This window comes from Labrus bergylta, chromosome 12 (genome assembly GCF_963930695.1).
Source record: "Labrus bergylta chromosome 12, fLabBer1.1, whole genome shotgun sequence".
NCBI classification, from domain to species: domain Eukaryota; kingdom Metazoa; phylum Chordata; class Actinopteri; order Labriformes; family Labridae; genus Labrus; species Labrus bergylta.
In genome coordinates, this window is record NC_089206.1 from 7,746,066 (window position 1) to 7,768,034 (window position 21,969).

The 21,969-nt window shown below is 40.1% G+C and overlaps 2 protein-coding genes and 1 long non-coding RNA gene across 3 annotated transcripts; 2 read left to right on the forward strand and 1 right to left on the reverse strand.

Moving 5' to 3' along the window:
• The first annotated feature begins 4,089 nt into the window (after window positions 1–4,089).
• LOC109986642 (uncharacterized) lies at window positions 4,090–8,432 on the forward strand. The gene is made up of 4 exons (XM_020637375.3): window positions 4,090–4,577; window positions 4,671–4,758; window positions 6,402–6,552; window positions 6,685–8,432. Exons 1-4 carry the CDS (start codon window positions 4,379–4,381, stop codon window positions 7,648–7,650), a joined length of 1,404 nt encoding a protein of 467 aa, XP_020493031.2. The 5' UTR covers window positions 4,090–4,378; the 3' UTR covers window positions 7,651–8,432.
• A 2,137-nt stretch (window positions 8,433–10,569) lies between these two features.
• On the forward strand, window positions 10,570–19,998 carry LOC109985276 (porcupine O-acyltransferase). The gene is made up of 15 exons (XM_020635560.2): window positions 10,570–10,771; window positions 12,015–12,158; window positions 12,267–12,459; window positions 12,550–12,593; window positions 12,743–12,924; window positions 13,036–13,166; window positions 13,283–13,303; window positions 14,318–14,332; window positions 14,435–14,560; window positions 14,658–14,758; window positions 14,890–14,966; window positions 15,089–15,152; window positions 15,356–15,441; window positions 17,574–17,684; window positions 18,185–19,998. The coding sequence occupies exons 2-15, from the start codon at window positions 12,023–12,025 to the stop codon at window positions 18,284–18,286; spliced, it is 1,389 nt and encodes a 462-aa protein (XP_020491216.1). The 5' UTR covers window positions 10,570–10,771; window positions 12,015–12,022; the 3' UTR covers window positions 18,287–19,998.
• A 91-nt stretch (window positions 19,999–20,089) lies between these two features.
• Window positions 20,090–21,302, reverse strand: LOC109985357 (uncharacterized). Its single transcript, XR_002278018.3, has 4 exons — window positions 21,179–21,302; window positions 20,987–21,018; window positions 20,824–20,893; window positions 20,090–20,581 (listed from the first exon to the last, which is right to left on the reverse strand). It is a non-coding gene; the product is annotated as an uncharacterized lncRNA (long non-coding RNA).
• Window positions 21,303–21,969: the final 667 nt, after the last annotated feature.

Below are 21,969 nucleotides of genomic sequence, written 5' to 3' on the forward strand. Positions count from 1 at the left end.
ATATCATTAGCTAGTCTCTCCCTCTCTACTCACTCACCCCCCCATGTGCTCCATACAGAAAAACCCTTTCCTCCCTCCCACCTATTCCACTCTCACTCCATCTTCCCCTCGCATTTCACACTATTTCATGCTGTTTTGTCTCCCTTTACCTTGCCTCTCATCTTCACCCCCTTTGGCCTCTATCTCCACACACCCAAGCTCCAGCTCTGCCTCCCTCCTTTGAGAGGCTCTCTGTGGAAGACAAGAGTTCAAAATCGAGAAGAGTGCGAGGAGTTCAAGGTGAATGAGGTATGAATTTTAGTCATATGAAGTAGAGATAGAGATGGAGGGTGAGGGCAGGCGTGGCAGAAATATGGAGGCAATGCAAGAGGGAGATGGGGAGCATGAGGGGGAGGGGCAACTCACTGACTGGCTGGCTGGGTTTCTGTGAGGGTGAAATGAATGTGTAATTGCGTTGTAGTGGCTTAACCCTTCGCCAGACAACTGAGTGATGGCAGGCACAACAGCCATGACAATCCCCTGTAGGAGTGGGTTGCTGAGCTGTCGGGGTAAACAGAGAAGGTTGTCAGTATCGGTGTAAATTCGACAAAAACCCCAGCAGGTAGCAGCACACCTGTACTCTTGGGAAAAAGTGTCAATCATGGCAAATTATAGCAATAACAAATACAACTTGATTTTTAAAGCCTCTTTTAAAACAAGATTTAATAATATGCCTGAACTGGATATTTAGAGGGCGACATATCAACAGACCCACAAACTCAAGGCCAGTGTATGACTCAAACTGTATCGTATATTTTTGAATCACATAGGACTATATCACATGGAATAGTACAGCACAATATCGTATCGAATTGTATCACGTTATATCGTATCATGTCGTGTCGCATCATGTCATATATCCACTTGTACACCCAGCATCTTAATATTAAGATATTAAAATCTAATATTAAGTCAATGTTAGGTAAAACAAAGAGGACATACTCTGTAAAGCCCAAACAGAGAGGATATAGATGAGAAATGAGAGACAAGGAAGGAAAAAGAGAAGTTAAAATAAAAAATATTAGGGAATTATTTACATATAACATCAATATCTAAAAAGTAGTTAAATTAACACATTTTGCAAGCCTGTGTTTCTTGAGGGGGTCGTTCCAAAGCCGAGGCCCTGACGGCAAAAGCATGGTGAGCTGATGATCACACACCTGTCAGAAAAGCTTTTTATTAGCATTCATTCTTGTTTTTGGATCGTTGTAATATCAAGTGTAAAGAATGTAAAACACTATGCGGTGCATAAGACTCCATAGAGACTTGGGTATAAATATAGCAACAGATTGCCTCCTCTCCTATCCCAAAACAGGCCACCCATTCATTCCCATCCCATCATGCCCGACGTTCTTTCAATCTTTCCTCAATCTCCTCTTTTTTTCCCTCCCCCCTCCTTTTTCACCTCTCTTGGAACGACACGAGGAAGGGTGAAGAAGAGGGTAATTAAAACGAGGTTGCTGTGCAGTGAAATGAGACGTACCTCCTCCCTATAAGAGGAAAATATGAATGGAATAAGAAACATGTTGAGTGTTTTGTCACGCTGCAGATAAAAGATAAACCATTGATTCAGATGTTTTCATCACATTTGTCATCCACAGGGGGAAAAAAAGAGACTTTGATGACCCCACTCTCTCTCTCTATCTCGCCCTTTCTCTCTCACACACACTAGCAACAAAGCAGCAGCGCACAGCTTTGATGGATGTGTATAGCTCTGGGGAAACTAATGAAACATGGGAGAAAAAAAGAGGACTGAGATCCTAGTTACTGTACCATGTATGGAGACTGCAGAGGGAGGCATTGGCAAGACCACGGAGGGTGCAGATGGAGGAGTCACCTTGAGGGAGGGGAGAGAAAGGAGGGAGGAGAGTGACACAGTGGCAATGCCAATTTATTTCTTTTCAGGTCAGAAGCTTGAAGAAATTGAGAAAAAAAACACTTGATGAAACTGTCCTGCAGTACGAGTATGGAATCTGTGAATAGACAAAAAGGTTATAACAATAAGAGAAAATCCCATCATGCAGAGATAAATGTTACAGGTGTCAGCTAGTGTTTGTGTTCATGTCACTGAGAGTCTGTTCAGTGGTGACTAAACAGTTGAGGACTCTGGTCTTATCTCAACGGACGTGTGTGCGGAAATGAAATAATATTGATTTAAAGTCCCAGACACGGCTTTATAGATTGATTCTTCACACCAGAATGTGAGTGCACTCCATGGGAAGAAGGAGCAGCATTTGTTCACAGCAGTGCTGTTCTCAGGCTCACCATGGGTTTGTGTTTATCACAGTCTGAGCTCAGTGCTGAGATAAATATTTTAAAAGACTCAAACAGGTAAATAAAGCATTTGGGGAGGACTCAGCGTCAATTTCTTGAGTGAAACTATATTAACTTTGGCATGAATTTTAAGTATTTATTTTAAAAATAGTGTCATTGTTGATGTTTTAATTGTTTTTAAAAAAGGAAATCAATTTCCTGTTTTAAACAACAGTGACCTCTGTTGGTGGAGTACTGCCACAGACCCAAGGAATAGGCCTTGTAATAATCTATATTTTTCATATTGTCAACAAATCCAACAAGGGAAAAAAGTACACTAACCTAAAGATATCTGTGTGGCCAAAGCCTGATTAATCTTATCATGCTCCACAGATTTTCTGAAAACACACCCATGAGTAAGAAAGGGGGTGGCATTCAATAATTAATATGAACATGGGCAAGGTAGGGCCAAAAATGTGGATGAAAGTACCTTTTGCTTGGCTTAGGACCTGTGAAGCCTTTAGAACATATAGATCCAGAGTTTTAAAAGACCTACACCAACAATAGAAACAACACCTTATGGAACTCAAAGGTTCAGTCATTGTGAGAGTCAGAAGAAGACCAAATACCACACTTTTGTTTACATATTTTAACAGGACTTTTTTTCTTTTACCATGACAATGAAAACCTGGTTAAAACACATATTTTTAAATGCACATTTTTATTGGGTTATTATCTTTTTTTGAGGGAGACCTGGCAAGATAGCATACCGTTACAAAGTAACAAGACCGAGGCTATAACGGGCTATAAGACAGCAGAGGAGGTATGAGCATATCCTCATTACTGCCTCTGTGTGGTTTGTTATAATTCACAACACACAGACCATTACAGCTGAGGGAGTATTAGGGATGTGTCTGCAGAGAAAATCCTCTAATGCTGAAACGTTTGTTGTTTTAAAATACCCTTGACTATATATTCTGGAAGATGTACGAGGTGTGCTACACTAGGCCTATAGTTTGTAAATACTTCTGAGGGAAATAAAACTATAGTTTAAAAAAGGGTATGTGAGTTCTGATGTATAGCCTACATCTATTAACACTGATTTTTGGTAGATTTGTGTTCAGTTAGTGTGTTTTGTGTGTGTTTTTCTTCTACTTTCTGAGGAAGTAAAGACTGAATTGTCAGATTTGTTTTATGTTGGCATGATATTCATCCGTTGATCGTAATTGGACAGACCATCCAGACATTTCTTGTTTGCTTTTTGAGTAAGGGGGCAGGCAAAACAAGATTTATTCTTCTCCCTGCTCCTTTCCTTACATGGGATAAAGTGTGAATTTTTTTCTTTTTTTCTTTTTCCTTTTCTGTTGTGTCTTTTGACATGTACAGAACAAATTTAAATATTGAATATCAAGACTTCAGTTTTGACAGAACACAAACTATACCTGCTTCAACATGTTAATTGCTGTAAAATTGTTATTTTTGTTATGCACCGACCTATCCTCTCATCCCAGCAGGACTTTCAGCAGACATTGAAACATGCGTTGATGCGTCTTTTTCTGTTTTTATTGACGAGATGTGTCCGAATAAGTTTCATTTTTTAGTAAGACTGACTTACACCATTCAAGCTGTTAACAAAAAGAGTTGTCCGTATACGCATGATAGATTGTCCCGGTCCTGGACTTATTCCGTTTCTTTAATGATGGACCTTCTTTATTATGGACCTTTGCAGTTATCGAGGTCACAAAATACCAAGGGTAACTGAATTGAGTGTAACACCGGCCAGCAGGGGCCCTCAGTGCACCGTGTGATCACTGTGCCAGAGGGAGACACAAAAACACAACAAACTCATCTGCTCTGTTTTGTTCCAGTGACTAATGTCTACGCAATCTTCAACCGAAGAGTAAACAACAACAAAACCTGCAGCCTACATTTTATTGTTTTTCTGTTTTTTAAGCGATTGGTTGGCTGGATGCGTGCGCGTCTTGGCATCGGAAGTCCTACTTTGTTTTGTAGGTTAACTTCCTTTCCCGAAGCTAAACACCGAAAACTCATTTAAAGTAAAACAACAACAACAACAACAACAAAAATGTCGGCGTGTTGCGTGTCCGGCTGTAAAAACCGACAATCTTCTACCAGCAAACTTAAATTTTACAGGATTCCGTCTGGATATCGGACGTTTCAGGCCAACCGGAGGGTGTTATGGCTGAAAGCGATCCAACAAGTGAACGGCAGCGTGGAGGGACTCAGAGGAAATGTTCGTGTGTGTGGCGCTCATTTCATCTCAGGTAAGGTATCCAATGATACACCTATGATAAATAATGTAACAGCTGAGTTTGACTAAACCTCTGCCTTCTGTTTTATTTATATTTTTTTGACAGGAGAATCGTCCATGGATTACGATAGTCCTGACTTCGTGCCTTCTGTGTTTACATGCACTAAACAAATCCCGAAAAAGAAAACTAAAAGGTTAGTGAGCAGTAAACTGTGTGGAAACTATTCTTTTTTTTTAATCTTTTTTTTTTTTTTTTTTTGCACTTATGTTGTAAAGGAAATATATTACTTTTTTTGGAGGCAATTTTGGAAATGTCACAAAGTCCGAAATTGACATTTTGCAGATGCAGTTTTCATGATTGTATGTTGCATCTTTATTTCTCTTAAAGTGCAGTGGCGGTTCTAGACCATTTTAACTGAGGGGGCCAAACTGGGGCCAGTTTTTTTTTTTTTTTTTTTTTTGTCAGAGGGTAACATTAAACCCAGGTGAAAAATAGACAAAGATGATCACATTAAAAAAAAAGTATATTAGACTTAGACTTTCTTTATTGTCATTCAAACTTGTACTTTACAGTGCAGATAAGAACGAAATTTCGTTGCATTTGGCCCGTTGTAGTGCAGGATAAAAACAGCAGCATGTATTTACATATAAAAAATAAAAATAAGGTGCAGATATAAATAGATATAAAAAGAAAAACTATGAGTAAATAATGGCACACATCATTAAATACCATGGGACAGTTGAGACCTCAACTAAAACCCTTTTTCACACATACGGAAATCTCCTGGAAAAACTCTGGAGATTTCCAGGAGAAGCTCTATGTGTGAACGCAAACAGCCAAATTTTTTACTCCGATATTACCCGGAGCTTATCCCGCCAGACTTCTAGTATTTTTTTTCCCGCAGATAATCCAGAGGAGCTGATGTCTGAACGAGGCCGAATATACTCTGGTGATTTTCAATTTGAGCCAATAGGAAGAGAATAACATTTATATAGTGACCGTTAAAGTGTCTGCCCGCGACCTCTACGATCTCCGTGCACGTCATTAAACGGCTGCATTCTGTTTTCTGTTCGTCAGTATGTTGTTCTCCTCTCTCTTGTGGATGTTGTCATTCCATTGGATTACACATAGCATTGCTATAAAGGCAAATATTCTCATTATAACGTCGTGTAGCGGACTCTGTTGCTACAGCCGCTACTTCTGCGTTGTTGTTTTTTTTTACGTCGAGAAATCCCCCGCGGCCCCCTCCCCTCTGACAGGGAAAGTCCCCCGCTGTGAGGAGCATATGTGAACGGCTAGGTCGGGAGAATCTCCAGAGCAGTCCGCCTGTAAATATCTAGATGTTATCCGGAGTGCACATGTGAAAACGGCTTAATACTGTTTATGTGTTATTAGGGGGGGGGGGCTCTTACTTTTGGAGGGGTGGCCACAGGGGGGTCCAAGCTCAGTGTTACCGTGGCACTGGCTCCTGTTGGCCCCTGCCTAGAACCGCCCATGCTTAAGTGGTGTCTTTAGTAGTTCCTGGTGCATTTTATAGGACTTTTAAGTCAATTATATACCAACTTTATATCTGGCCTGTAAGGTATAATACAAGATTCTCTACAAGAAAACGTGTTCTGTTTACAAGCTGTGCATATGTCTCAACATTGCATTTGTTAAACATTAGGTCTGTAAAGTTAACTGTTAAAAAGGAATTTTTGCAGTCTCATTGCACTTATCTGTCTCACACATATTAAGTTTGTACATCTAATTTTTTGCTTTGAATGTTATATATGTATAAGTGGCACATTTTATTGTGAATTCAGTTCATTTTGTTTCCTGTCCTCTTATTCAAAGGTTTATGGGTAGTAGAAAAAGGAGGCGCCGGTCAGCCCCCGCTGTCACAGAAGACACAACAACTCAACCAGGAGCTGATACTCCAGCAGACCTCCAGTCCTCTGATTTGTTTGAAAAAACACAGACACTGCCATCTCCATCAGTGCTAAAGGTACTAGTTCCTTTTCTGATTTGTCTTTGCTTTTGAGAAACATGAAATTGTTGCATTTGTATTTGCGTCATTCTTTTGTTTTGAAGGCTTGACAGTTTACCTAGAATGTGGGCTCGTGTGTATTTTTCCTAGGAAGAAGAAACATTCACCAACGAGTCAGAGAATGAAATGGAAACTGAAACAGCGGAACCTCAAACATCACCCTGCCCAGATAAGACATCACCATCATTGAGAGAACCAACAGGGGTCCCAGAACTGGGCGAAAAGATTCTCACTGTGATCCTCCGTCGTGTTTTCACTCCAGCTCGGGGGTATCAGTGTGAGCTGTGCCAGCAGACTTTCACCAATGTCTCGGAGCTTTTAAAACACAGACAGCTTCATACAGAAGGAAAGTCCCTCAGCCGTGAAAGTTGTGACGAGCTCTCCACAAATCAAGCAGATTTCGCTGAGCACCAGCCAGTCCCGGAGCCTTCTTTTCCGTGCAACATGTGCGAGCGGTCTTTCACTACAACTCATCACCTCAAGCGTCACAAACTGCTGCATGTCAAAGACGGCAGGAAGTGCCCCATTTGTGGGGTTCTCTTCTGTCAGCTTCATAACCACGTTTTATTCCTGCCACAGACTGAGTCTGTTACAGAGGTCGAAGAGGAGTCCTCCATCATTGAGCCAGTAAACAGTCGGCGGGAGCTCCAAAAGCCAAAGCCGATAACTCACCGAGATGATGGTCCTCGAAGCACCGTAACTGTAACCCCCGTGCAAACAACTTCTCAACCGATTGTATTTCATTCCCCCAAAAAAACTTTTAAGACCCTTAAACCTCTTCCTCCACCTTCACACACAAGGGTCTTGTCAGAAATGCCTCTACCTGTGTTGAAAAAACCATATCCCGTACCTGAGAACCCAGAGACTTTGTCTGTGTTTAAGAAACCCTACTCCCCTCCAGCCTTCAGCCAGTCCAGTCTCCCCCGAGATATAGAACTCCCACCCTCACTACAGATGTTTTCGCCAAAGTTTCTCACCTCTTCTTTCTTTAAGGTGACACGGAATTATGAATATCTTTTAAGCAAACCGAGAGGTATTAAGAAGGAGAAGGAGTAGGATAAAGGGAAAGTGCTGCTGATTTCTGCAGAGGAGAAAGCATTGAGCCAGACGAAGAGAATAGATGGATACTCTGATGGAGCTCTGATCGTAACAGTGAAGGAAAGTTTTGTCACTTTTAAAATGAAACGGTGACTGGAGTCTTTGTTTGGCTGCAGTTAACCCCTCAGCTATCACACTGGACGTATTGTGCAACGATGTAGGGCTACAGCCAAAATCATAGTTTGAAAGAAAAGTCAATTAATAGCTCAGCTCTACTTTATTAAGATTTCACTCCTACTAACCCAGAAGCTTCTAACACATGAGTGCGTTTAGTTGATACTTCAGCTTTAAAAAAAGACTCATTATACTACCAATGTGTCACACTATTTTCTGTTCTTTGGGATGGAGTTGTTTTATTGAATTTGTGTTACAATGATTAATGTGTACTATGAATGTTATTCCTGTTTTCTTTGTCAGTGTATGTCTGGTTCCGAACATCTTTGTATTTTAACCTCAGTGCCTTCAATCATAATGCTGCTTAAAATAAGAGCTGTATGTTTGGGATGCTGTCGTAAAGATGTTTTTTTTTTTTTTTAATTGTCATTGTTAGAAGATGAATACTGTTTTGTGAGTACAAAAAATATACAGTTTAAAAGACCTGACTTTTAAAACTTTGCAATGCTTAAACTGCATTCATCCCATCTACCTCAGCTGTCCTGAAGTCAGACATTGCATGTTTGTTTGTTTTGTTCAGTTCTTTTGTTTCCTCTCCTTTTGTAATAAAGAAACGCTCTAATCCACTCAGCATCTCAGTAACATAGTACAATCCTGTGTTGGATCGTGTGATCTTAAACCTGACGCGTCAGAAATCAGGGCGAGAGAAGGAACTACCTGTCTGAGATTTTTAATGTCAGACAGAACCTAACCTTCTGAACAGACGTTGAGCGAGACACTATTCCCTCCCTGCTGCAGAGCTGCTGTTCTGTATCTGATACCGGCCCTTTAAACATTGTGATGGGAGACAAGTCAAACATTTTCTATCCTAGTAACATTACTGTGTGAATGTGTAGAATGAAAACACCATCTCCGAAGTTGCATGCAAAACAAATTAACATTTAAACATTTGAGCTATAATCCGCTCTTATCATCTCTGCCACTGATGTGTATGGATGACAACTTCATAATAGCATAAGATCATCTTTTATTGATCCCCAGTGGGTAAATTCAAGTGTTGCAGCAGTAAAAGACAAGAATATAAACAATAAAATAAGAATAGATCAGAATAAATAAAAAAGATAAAGTTACAATGTACTTACAACTATTATTCGCAAGTATTAAGTAAACTATACACCAATTAAGATCTTTACATTAAAAACTATACAAGACACTCAGACATATAAGTGGCAAGTTTTAGTTAAAGTCAGACAAAGTGAGAGTTGAAATAAATTGACAAATTTAAGCAATAAATATCACACTAAGCATCTGGAATGATATATGACTCCTGCGGGGAATGTAAGTGTTCATGTTGGAGACAGACTGTAGGTGTGTCGTGAAATATTTCCAAATGAGTTCTGTTTTTTTTGTTGTTTTTTTTACCTTCAATGTAGTCATTAGTCATGTAGGTGAAACTTAATGCATCGAATCAAAGTATCAACACGGGGGCTGATTCTCACTTTGATTAGAGAGAACAGGAGATGGAGGGATTACACTGTGAAAAGTACTAATGTGAAATATATTCTGCACAGTAACACCTGCAGAATTAAAATGACTTCTTTACTAGACCGGCATGTTTGTGTTGCTTGAAAGCTAAAGATTAACAGACCAAAATTAGTCTTCAGATATTTCCTGATATAGTCACTAGAGGGATTGTGAAAGTGACCTCAAACTGTCTTCCTGCTTGTCTTGAAGCGACCTCTTATCAGTGTGTCATAAAGCATTAAAATGGCCAGCTTGTGTTGTGAGCTGCAGCACAATCCCATTGCTATACAAGCCCGTTGCAGGAGAAAATCCCCCAGTACGATGAATATAAGGTTCACGCCTTAATTTGGTCTGGCTTTTCTGGTCACTGTGGTTGCCTAATCTTAACTACTGTAGTATGGTGTAGAATTCAAATAACAAGAAGCTGTTGCTTAATAGTTCAGTCTGTGTATGTCTGTGTAGTTGAGGGTGTACATGGTTGAACAGGTTAGGAAATATATAGTATAGCCATGATAACAGTCATGTAAGTCAGCCTCAGCAGACTGAATTAAATGTTTGTCACAAACAAATGCTTAGTTACCGTGTCAAGCTATTTAGAAGTATTAATAAAGAACCTTTAATGTAAAGATCAATCAAATGTTATTCACTTATTAATCGGTTTATTTATAGAATTTAAAAAGAGGCAGTCCAAATGTTGATCCATCAATGGTGTGTTTTGTTATCTATAAAGTTTCAGTTAATTATTTCACCTAAAAAGCCAATATCTTAACTTTTAAACTCATATTACTTATTGCTTGCATTGCAAATTCAAGAGTGTAGCAGTTTGAGTACGATCACCTAAATGTGCACATCTCAGCCACGTAGCTAAGACACTTTCTTTTTTTATTTTTTACTGTTTTCTCTGCAGCTCTAAGCCCTTTTTTTTAACTTTCAATTTCACTGAGACATAAATATTCATTTGTTTTAATGGCTAAATCATTTTTCCCACAGAAAAAGTAGGTTGCATTGATGTTTTTTAGCCATGCCCACAGTTTATCCCTCCGAAAACCTCTTGTACCACATCTCACATCCACATGTGAGTATCCTGCCTGAGTCCATCTGTACGCTGTACGCTTCCCATTGGTCAGAATCCACCAGTAATGGTGCCTGAGGATTCTGATTGGTCCCTTCGGATGTCACTCAAGCTTAACGATAGCGATGATTGGCTGACGTCCCCCGCAGCTGATTGGTTGATCATTTCCTCGCTTGGCTGCCTAGATGACAGGCAAGTGGTGCTGATGCTGTGACAATGGGAGTCTTTCAGATAAGCATCATCTGGATCGAGTGTGCTTAAAAAAAAAACACTGCAGCTGCACACACACACGCGTAACTGACTGTGAAGGGACGGGAAGGCACCCGGGTGGAAACACGGGGAGGAACCTCCAGCTGCTGCTCTCAAAGGGTGAGTTCATCCCCGGAGAACACACTGACATGCCCGGGGCGCACAGTTAGCTGTTACCGACGAAGGGGGGCTGGGGAACAACACTCAAGTACGTTCGTGGTATGACTACAAATCCCGATGGCTAGGTGAAGCAAGGTTACCAATCTTCCCCAGTTTCATTCTATCCAACATGTTTTGCTTTCTGGCTCTGAGCTCACTGCACTGTCAATTGCAGCGGTTGTTTCAAGACAAGCTGTGAGTCAACTCGTCCCCTTGGTCGACTGCATTGCGGAGGAAGCATGCCTTGAAGAATAGTGTGTGTCTACTATGCCATCATACTTACCCTGGGATTAAGTCTTCTATTCACCAGTGTTACAATAAATAGATTTAAATCTGAAGGTTATTGTGCTGTGATCTTCACGCTTTGTAACATCCGGATGTTTCATCCTTCCGATCATCAGGCTACTGTCAGGAAATAGTTTGAGGTATTTGATTCAGAATTTAAGTGAGCACTATCAAACAACTAGTAGATACTAAAAATTAGATAATACTTAATGGCTGGCCCTCAAATTCTAATAGTCATTACATACATTTGCACAGATTTGTAGTGAACTGCTGTGCATGCTGGGATTTGAAGTTTCAGGATGTGTCTGTTTAGAGTGAGTTAGAGTTAACTGTTTTATTATAACCTATACCAAAAATGTGTATAAAGAAATGTTATTGTTATCACTTAAACTTTTTCTTTTATTTTTTAGCTTTTGCACAGTTTGTAGTAAGGCACACGGCATGCTGGGATTTGAAGTTTGAGAGTCTTATGTGTCCATTTTCAGTGAGTGAGAGATTTATTATATTGAAAGAGACTTTGAATTTGCAAAAAACATATGTTGCTGACTCGAACTTTGGCTGTGCAGATTTTCCATGAGGCACCATGCATTTTGGGATTTGTAGTTTGAGGTCTACCACGTCTATTCATGTTGAGTGATAAGTTGCATCATTAATTTTGAGGTCAGCACTAAAAATCTGACAGCGTATGCACGAATCTGCTCAGATTTGTACTGATGTGCAGTGCATGCTGGGATTTGAAGTTTCAGTGGGCTGTGTCAGTTGAGTATGATTTAGAAAGCTGCCTATGCTTTTCTGCAACTTTGCAAAGGTGTTCTTAAGGACTCTACAGTATTCTGAATTTTTGCATTGTAATGCTGACTCCAGCAGTGCAGATGCCTTACTTTGTTGCTGTAAAAATGTCTTCCCTCTGCTTTTTTAGGTCGAGATATGGGGGGGTTCAGCAGACAGAAGTTTTTCCAGGAGCTTGCTCATGGCTGCCTGCTGCCAACAGCTCAGCAGGGTCTGGAGCAGGTATGGCAGCTGCTGGTTATCTGCCTGCTTTGTCGGCTCCTCTGGATGCTGGGTGAGAGTTATTTTCTGCCCCCCTCAGTGTTGCTCACCTATCATACGCACAGCTCACCTCATCGTAATCCCCTGTTCTATCTGTTGTTCATCTATCTTGCTTTGTCAGGCCTTCCCTCCTTTGTGAAACACCTGGGCACAGTAGCAGGAGGCTTCTACACTCTCTACCTGTTCTTTGAGCTTCATATGATCTGGGTGGTCCTCCTCAGCCTTCTCTGCTACCTCTTCCTCTTCCTGTGCCGCCACTCTACAATCAGAGGCACCTTCCTCTCCATCACTGTGCTCATCTACCTGCTGCTGGGGTAGGAGCGTCCACCTTTGATGCCTGACAGCTCATTAGCACGCGTCAATTGCCTCAAAACTGAATCTATTTTTATCCGTTTTTTTCTCAGAGAGATGCACATGATGGACACCACAAACTGGCACAAGATGAGAGGTAGGCATATTTTCTGCAAGCAGCAACACTTGACACATTTCTGATAGATAAAAGCAAAAACAATGATTGTTATCGGTTAATTTTGAGCTATGATAATACTCTTGTGTTGTACACTTTTTGAGTATTTATATGACACTGCTGTCGTCCAGGTTCTCAGATGGTGGTTGCCATGAAAGCTATCTCTCTTGCCTTCGATTTGGATAGAGGTGTTGTGACCAGTGTGCCCTCACCCATTGAATTCATGGGCTACATTTACTTCGTTGGCACGGTCATCTTTGGTCCCTGGATCAGCTTCAACAGCTACAAAGAAGCTTTAGAAGGACGTAAGCTGGTGAGTGCGATACAATATCTTTCTAGGAAGTGGGAGGCGGGGATTATTTTGAAGATTTATCCAGAGGTGAGACGCTAACTGTTCAAATCTTTGCGTCTTTCTTCTCTTCAGAGCTTTTCATGGCTCTTAAAGGTGTCTGTTAGCTGGGTGAAGAGCCAGGTCTGCCTTGTTATTTCCAACTGTGTGGCTCCCTACCTCTTCCCTTATTTCATACCAGTTTATGGAGACAAGCTGCTGCGAAGGTGAGTACAGATAAAGATTCACCAAAATATTAACATATATATAGAGATACTCCTACACTGTTGTGCCCTGGCTTCTTCTTCTTATTTCTTAATTTAATCTGCCTTTTTTTTTGCAGCAAAAAGAGGAGGAAGATCAGGTGAGTTATTGTCTAAACTTAAGTCATCCTCAACAAACACTAAAATAAAGGCATCCACATTATTTTGTATCTTTTAAATTGTTTTTCAAGTAAGGGAAATGTTGTCCCTCCAGGGTTTTATGTGTTTCTTTAACCATATCAATCATGCAATATTCTTATAATAGTTATACAATATGTGCATAAAAAGTTTAAATGTGAGTTTTATAAATCACATTTTAAATCAAATATCTTCAGACAAACTGAGTTTATGAGTATGATGTGCTGTGTATGTTTCCTGAGGCGATTTTCTCACTTTGAAAATGGGAATAGAAAAAAAGAAAATGGATTTGTGGTAGACATGAAGCAGCATACAAAACAAGTACTGTCGGTGTGAGGAAAACAAGTGTTGCTCTCTTTAAAACTCCCAGCTCTTGTACTTGTTTTCTGAGGGAAAATTAGCAAAGATGACACCAGCACACCTGATGTACTGTTTTCAGTTACAAGGGTGTTATTTTCTTTTGTGCATTTTTACCTTTCACTGATAGGACAGCTCAGGGACATGTGAGGAAGAGAAAGTGGGGTAGACGTGCATCAAAGGGTTTTGACTGGGACTATGACCTATGCTTAATGGAAAATAGCCTCTGTAAATGGGGCGCCGGCTCTACAGACCTTGCTAAACCAGCGCCCTTTCAAAGATGTTGTTTAGAAGATGAGACACTGCTGGCATAGTGCTGTATTATTCATCTTTACATAGGTTTACTTCTTGGGTAGGTTTCCAATAATTGGTTATTAGGGGGAAAAACAGTATTTTAAAGTGAGTACACTGAGAAACACTGCACAAACGCTCGCTGTTTTCTGTTTTTCATTTGTCTATCACCTCATGCTGCATGCAAGTATCGTCTCCATCCCTCACTCTCTGATAACGCTCTGTGCAGCCAATTATCACATACCAAGTATATACCACATTTATATTAATTGAATGTATCACTGACATTTACTGCTACCCTCTCTCTCTATGTTCTTCTGCTTCTTCAGAGGTACTACCGCAAAGTAAGTCTTCAAAATATACATGATAATAAAGTTCTATTCTAACCTGGAATTGAAATATATTTATTTTGTCTGTAATTTCCTCTTTTAATGTCCATGCTTTAGGTGGTTGCTGGCGTACGAGAACACCATGTCTTTCCACTTTAGCAATTATTTTGTGGGTTATCTGAGCGAGACCACTACAACTCTGGCTGGGGCGGGTTTCACAGAAGAGAAAGACAACCTCAAATGGTCAGAACTACACCTATAATTTTAAAATAAAGCTCATATTTTATTTCTCATGCTTAAAGAGGCTCGACAAGATTCACTTTTTTTTTTCCTTTTTTAGGGATATGAGTGTATCCAAGCCACTGAACATAGAGTTTCCCCGGTCGATGGTGGAGGTGGTGACGTCATGGAATCAGCCAATGTCTTCCTTTCTGCACACCTGTGAGTTATCATTTCAACAGTGATGGCTTGATGGCAGCAGCTGTTCTTGCTTTTCATTCTAATTATGAATGGCTTGATAATGGCTCATTTAAACAGACCCTCTCAAACAAGCTGATGCTCTCATCTCGCAGATGTTTTCAAGAGTGCGCTCAGATTTGGGACGTTCTCAGCCATTATGGTGACATATACAGCCAGCGCTCTTCTGCATGTGAGTGCTATCCGGAAGTTGCACATAAGTTATTATACCTCAACCCCAGCAGCCTTTACTGTTGTGTGTTTGTTTCAACAAGTTGATAATTTGATGTTGCTTTTTTTTTGTTTGTGTGGTAGGGTTTGAGTTTTCACCTGGGGGCAGTGCTGATATCTCTTGGGTTCATGACGTACATTGAGCACGGTGAGAATCTGCCTAATGTCTCTTTTCCACATCAGAACTTTTCCATTTAGACAAGGTGCTTAGCTTTGCAGTAACGGTTAATTGCACACACTATTACACACTGTTTCTTTCCACTGCGGCTCTTGTAATTTACTTGTTATGGTTGGAAAAAGAACTCTAACTCTGACTTCTTTTTAATGCCTGGCTCTTCTATTATGTTTCAGTGTTGCGGAAGAGGCTTGCAGCCATTTTTAATGCCTGTGTACTCTCAAAGAAATGTCAGCCAAACTGCACTCACAAGAACAAAAAGGTAATATGAACCGCTTTCTTTGCTCCCTTTTGAAATGGGAGCCTTTATTACTTGCCATTTCAGTTTAGCAGTTTTGCATGCAGATATAAACCAATAAAAATACTTAGACCTGTGACAATAAAATGCTAATTTTCTTTCTTGCCAAGAGTAAGTTGGATGAATAAATAGCACTGTCATGCTGCTAAATATGTGTCCTAAATAAGTAGCTAAACTGGGTATGTAAATGTACACAGAGGCTATACTGAACAGGAATGCTAAACATCTATATGAACACTAAACAATTACATGTTAGCTTAACACAAGTGCTTATATGTACAATTAAAAAGTACAACAAAATATTCTATTATGTAGGCTAAATATGAATTCTAAATTGGATCTAAGAAGGAAATATGTATGCTAGCTACGAAAACAAGTATGTTTAAAATGTAGCCTCAATATTTAGCTATGCTAAAAAGGTTTGTTAAACGTCTATGCTATATATTTATAGGCTACCTATGAAGGCCCAGTTCTACAAAGGTGCAAAAGGTTGCATTGCACCTTCATTTTATATTTCTGCACCCTCAATTGAATGGACGCAAAAATAAATAACAATAAGTAATGAAGGCCAACAGTGACTCGTGTTTATTACATCCATGATCTAATGGTCATGCCAGGTTCACATGATCTGTCTGTTCACCAAGGACCACACGAGGGACCCATAACGTCTACACTATCTTTCACTGTAGCTGCACCCCCTTTAATCTCAGATGCACCCTCAGTCATTTTGTTCTACAATGATAGCCTGTATCTATGCTGCTGAAGCTTAGCTAAGCATAAAGACGAGAGTCAGTGGAAATGGCAAGCTGAAGGATTTTGCAGGGGGGGGTTATGTGCTTGACTAGTTCTTTGCAGGCAGCAGTAAATTATTTGAATGTCACTGGTTGTCATCTTTTTAACCTTTGGGCAAAAACCAGTATAGCTGTTGAACTGTGCTTACAGTTTTTAAGATAGAATATGCTGACAAAGAGCACAAACATGACAGGTGTATGAATCTTCTCACCTATCTCTTTCAAAGAAAATAATCATGCATTTTTTTAAAGGCTTATTCACAGGCTTTTTATGCCTTCATTAAGAGATAGGACAGTGGATAGAGTCAGAAATTGGGGAAAGAGAGAGAGAGTGTTGGGAACGACAAGAAATATGCATATTTTTTATCAAAATGTCAAACTCTATCCTTTTTTTCCCCAATGTTTTTGGACTTACTTTTATTTGTAGTTTTTTTATTCTTACAACACATTTACTTGTCATGCTGCATAATTATAAATCATTTCCAATCACAGGCTTGTGGTGTTTTGAACATGTTTTCTACATATTCTGGTGGTCCTCCAACTTTTTTTTTATTTCTGCAATTGGCCATTGCACTGGCACTGCTGGCACTTCCTTTCAGAGCAGGAGGTGCTCAAAGGGGGCCTACCTTTCAGGTCTTCTGGCCCAGTTAGCATTCAGAACCTCTCAATCCTGCAGTGTTTTTTTTTTCATATTATACCCCAAACAAACAGTTAAAACCTTATGAAGATATAATTGTGGTTTTGTCAAAGTGGTGTGTTCATTGGGTTTTATTCTAGAGAAAAAAAACTGCTGCAGTTAAAATACAGAAGCCCCCCTTGAGCTGTCGGTTGATATATTTTGGGAGTTTATTGGCCAGGTGCCCAGTAAAAAATCCCTTATGTTATATTGGTTACACATATCAAGAACAGCGGGGAGGGGGAATGATGATTTATGCCAAGGAGAAGCAGCCTGCATGGACTGCAATACAGTGTGAATCGTTCCCCTCACAGAGATAGACACACAAAGATATGTTTCAGCCTCGGAAAATGTGATTTCACATCTTAAGTTTTTTTTCTCCGTAACATAAAATATTCATCTCTTAACTTGGAACAATTTAAGTTGAAGAGGAAGCCGATATTATTTCTAACGAGTTAGCAGTTCAGCTAATCTGCTTCATCAAGACGCTGTGATAAAAAAGAGACGTGTTATGGCTTCAAAGAGGGAAACCCACACAGAATACATCGACAAAGATATAGATAGTGTCTGGAATATTGATTTAAGTGCCTGCTTCTTACATAACGCTTGTCTTGGTTCTCCCTCCACAGAAGCTTTGGGTGTATATGATTAACATAGCATTCAGTGCATTGGCAATCCTCCACCTGACATACCTGGGCTCTGTGTTCAACTCCAGTGTGGACTACATGGAGGAGGATGAGGTGAGAGCACAACATATTTAGAAGAGTATATGCGACATACAATTATCATGCAATTCAATTAAAAACACATATTTTAAAGCCTTGTATCCCAGATCTGAATCTGTACAGCAAACAGCACCCTCTATCCTGTGTTTCTAGATGGAGATAAGGAAAATTATGACCCCAAAAAACCTTTCAGCTGTCACTAATGCTCCACCCAATAGACCAGTTTAGAATGACTCTCTGCACGCATGAAATGTACAGCACACTATGTGACATACCTACATGTGAAACGGCACATCGAAATGAAACCTTAGCTGCAGTGTTTAAAGTTCATAGGACAGAGGAGAAGTGTCATGTAGCTATTTTTGTGCAGAAATAGTTGGAGATAAAAAAAAAAAATCCAAAAGGAAGGACGAAAGAATTACCACTCCCGTTTCATTAAAACATTGTTCATATGTATTGTTTTGTGAATAGCCCTGTTCCCATTCAGCTTACATAGTATGCACTGCCCCCTACAGGATGATATAACCCATCATACCATTCAGAAGTGGTCAGAGCTGAGCTGGACGAGCCACTGGGTCACATTCGGATGCTGGATTTTGTACCGCCTCATTCTCTAATCATAGGAGACGGAGAAACAGAGAACGTGAAGGAAGCAATAAAGAGGTTTTGTAAGGCTGGTTCTCCGCTTCTGCACTGTGACTTTATTCTGCATCAGACCGAAGAGAACCCAATCAACAACAAACCAACATGCAGTGTTCAGGTTGCGCCGCATGTTCGGCTGGGTAATCTATTATTCTAACCTGCTGGAGACTAGTTTTTGATATCCATGAAATGATAGCCCACTCCTCCCTCCCTTTTCCCCCCGTATCGCACCCTTTTTATCAGAGCCGCAGTTGTCGAGCCCTCATGTTGTGACAGCAGTTACCGATGTCTCACTGTGAGCCACAATCAATACCTATCAGCATGGTGGAGATCGGCTGCTCCTCTCCTCTCTGTGGACACACGATAGAGCACATTATCTGGGTCTCAGCTTCCACTGCGGCAGATGTCCTCCAGATGTGCTTTCCCCTCACCTCAAGTGTTTTACAATCGTAGTGTTAGGTTTGAAGGATGAGCCTGGTGATTTTATATGGTTTCTTATCTTGAACGAATCCCCTGAAATGAAAAAAAAAAAGTGTCGCCTGTCTCTCTAAACTCGGATCTCCTCAGCAGTCAAATACAAAAACCTGGATAATCTGAAACAACTGGTCACTGTAGAAGTATAAACATCTCTCACACACTACTTCAATGTGCATTTGTTGAAAACAATTTTCAGCAACAGGTGAATGCTCTTGCTCTTGTGAGTATATGCAGCAGCAAGACAGTCTATGCTGTATGTTGGATTCACTTAAAAAATACAGCGGCCTCTCAGTGCCCTCCCAACGGTGTGGCTCAGCGATACATTTTGGACCATTAAGAGGATTTTCTAAAATACAAAACTATGCCAAATCAAGCTTCAAATACAGAGACGATACATGTTTTTTTTTTTCATGGGATTTGTTAGAATAAGAAAGAATATCATCAGATATCTTTAAACGAGAGAACTGTCTCTTGAGCATGTTCAAGTTTGAATAATAGGAGCACAGAATATGGTTATAAGGCAGCAAATCAAAATGTTTCTTAAAATGATTTTCCCCTTTATGTGATTTTTAGAAAAAGAAAATGAATGGCTTAGTCTTTGGATTAATTTTCTTGTGGTGATATATTTCCTATAGGTGTTTTGTGTTATTTTTGTAGTTCCATTTGAATACATTATTTGCATTAACAAAGACAAGTCTTATAAGTATTTGTGGACATTTCAGACACTCTTTCACTCCTCAGTATTGAAAAGTTTTATGATCAGGGTATTTCACATGTCTTACTGTAGGGGAAAATAATGTCTCATGTATTTCTTCCATTAGGGTTAAGGTGAACACTATATGAAGTATTTATCCAGATTTTTATGACACTGCTGCTTTTAATGATTCATCTCTGTAATTGACGGTCACCTGGTGAAAGACTCAAATGATTGTCTGTATCAGGTGGTGTTCACATCTTTTTGACCTCGTCCTTATATCTAGAAGGCTTTGCTTCTTCTCGAGTAAGCCGTAGTGTTTTAGATTAGAGCCTGAATGTCCGTTCATGCCTGAGAACAAGAGCTCAGTCTCTGCAGAGTTAATACCACACGACCCAACAAGTACAGTATTTGACATATTGTTCTGATATTTACTTTGAGGCGATTTTTCTCCCTGTAAATGTGAAGGCACTTACACACCTATGATATTTTTATAAAATTTTACATGAAACCTGGCTTACTGTCTTTTGTCTCATTCATTCATTGTGTGATTTAAAAAAAAATACATGTGATCAAACATGTACAGATAGAAGTCAGAAACATGGACTGCTGTAAGAAATAGTATTTATTTGAACTATTATTTACAAGAAGAATGTGTAACTGTTAGACAGTTTACCATGCTATGAGGGTGGGATAGGGAAGGATTGGAAGAGGGATGACAGACTTATTCTAGTTCATAGCTATGGTCCGGTTTTACATGGAGACTTTTTCTGAGCCTCCAGAGTTGGGTAACGGGGAGAGAAAACGGTTGGAAAAGGGAGGAAAGGACCAGAGGTTGAACAACAGATGGTGATGGATGGAGATCAGCAGGTTCACTCTCTGCCTCTGTGAGAGGTGAGCAGATGCTGTATTGGAACTGGCCGCACAACAGCCCAGTCTGCAGGCACAAGGGGGTGGGGGGAGGGTAAATGCAGAAACGCACTCAGTCCTGCTTGCCCCTAAGGCCCCCATGTTTACGACGGCAGGACCCAAGCAGTGTCTCCAAAGCCATCTTCACAAACGCCTGGAAGTTATTGCTTCTCTCCCTTCGGCTGTCCTGCTGGGGGATGGAACAGACAAATAGGTTCACTGGGGACACAGCAATCACATCAACACATTTCCACACTGTACTTTATGTCAGGGCTGGAGGGAATTTCATAGGGAGTCCCAAACCACTGAAGGCCTATACTTAATCCTGCACAAAGCTCTATACGTTTGGAAACATCACATATTCTACGCACAGGTTTGATTTACTGGGTTGGAAAATGTGCAGATCAAATTAGGCTTCATATAAATGTTTACCTCCTTGCTTCTTGTTATCATCTCCTTTCTGATCACCTTTCTTCGGCTGCTCTTTAGGACTCTGAGGTTGCTGTGAAATAAAGGCAAATATAAATAAAGAGAGGCAACAGAAATACACAGATCGAGACATTTTTTTGAAAATTTAGATGACTGTTATTCTTACCTTGGTAGCTGACTTCTTGTCCGACTTATTACCTGAAAATAGTGGAAACTCTCAGTCACTTTTGCCATATTTCTTTAATAAATACTTTGGGTTTTTTTTACAAGTAATTGCAGCCCTTCTGGTATTCAAACAAATAAAATAAGTAACATTTAACAGGCGAACAGTTCAGTGTTTCACTTTGCCGAGGCCTACCTTTTGTTCCTGGCATTTTGGCTGTGGTCCAGTCGATGCTGATTTCTGAGAATGCAGTGCTAGATGTGGCGTTCACCTCGGTCATTTATGGCCCGTGCTTGTGAATGGCTCTGTCACTGGGGCCCCTTCGAGAAAGAGCACCATGAACAAGCAAAGAGCCCCGTCAGCTGAGCAGCATGCCCCGCAGCCCTGCAGCAGGTCTTTGCTGAGCCAGGCGAAACCTCTGAGCTGACCTTGTAATACTGCCATTGTGAAGCCACTGGAACTGTGTGCTCACCTATTGTCCCTGACAAGAAAACATTTCTAACCATGGATGTGATTTTTATTATAGTTTACTAGTTCATTGTTGTATACTTTTTCAATAACAATTGTTTAAAAATGACACAATCCCTGTTATATTGATAAGTTCAATTGATTTTGGGCCTTGGAGAATGATTAATCCATCAAAACTGCAGGCAAATTCCTGTTTTTGTGCGCTTTAGACAGTGTTCAGGCAGGATTTTGCAATAGAAATAAACCAATATTTGGTTGCCAACACTTCTATTGTTGTTGCCATTGTATCAGAACAGGTATCAATATTGTTTGATGTTGATTAGAATTGTATCAAATTCCTGTATCATTACAACCCCATAGTTTATTACATCAGGGATCATTCTATTTACTGTTAGATAGATAGATGAGGATTGTCCTCAGACACCTCAAATGAAGACATTTTGTTGTTTACTCTATATTAGTCATCAGCAGGAGCGGAGGAGCAGGGGGTCATTAAAACAGGCTCATAGTTGTTGTTT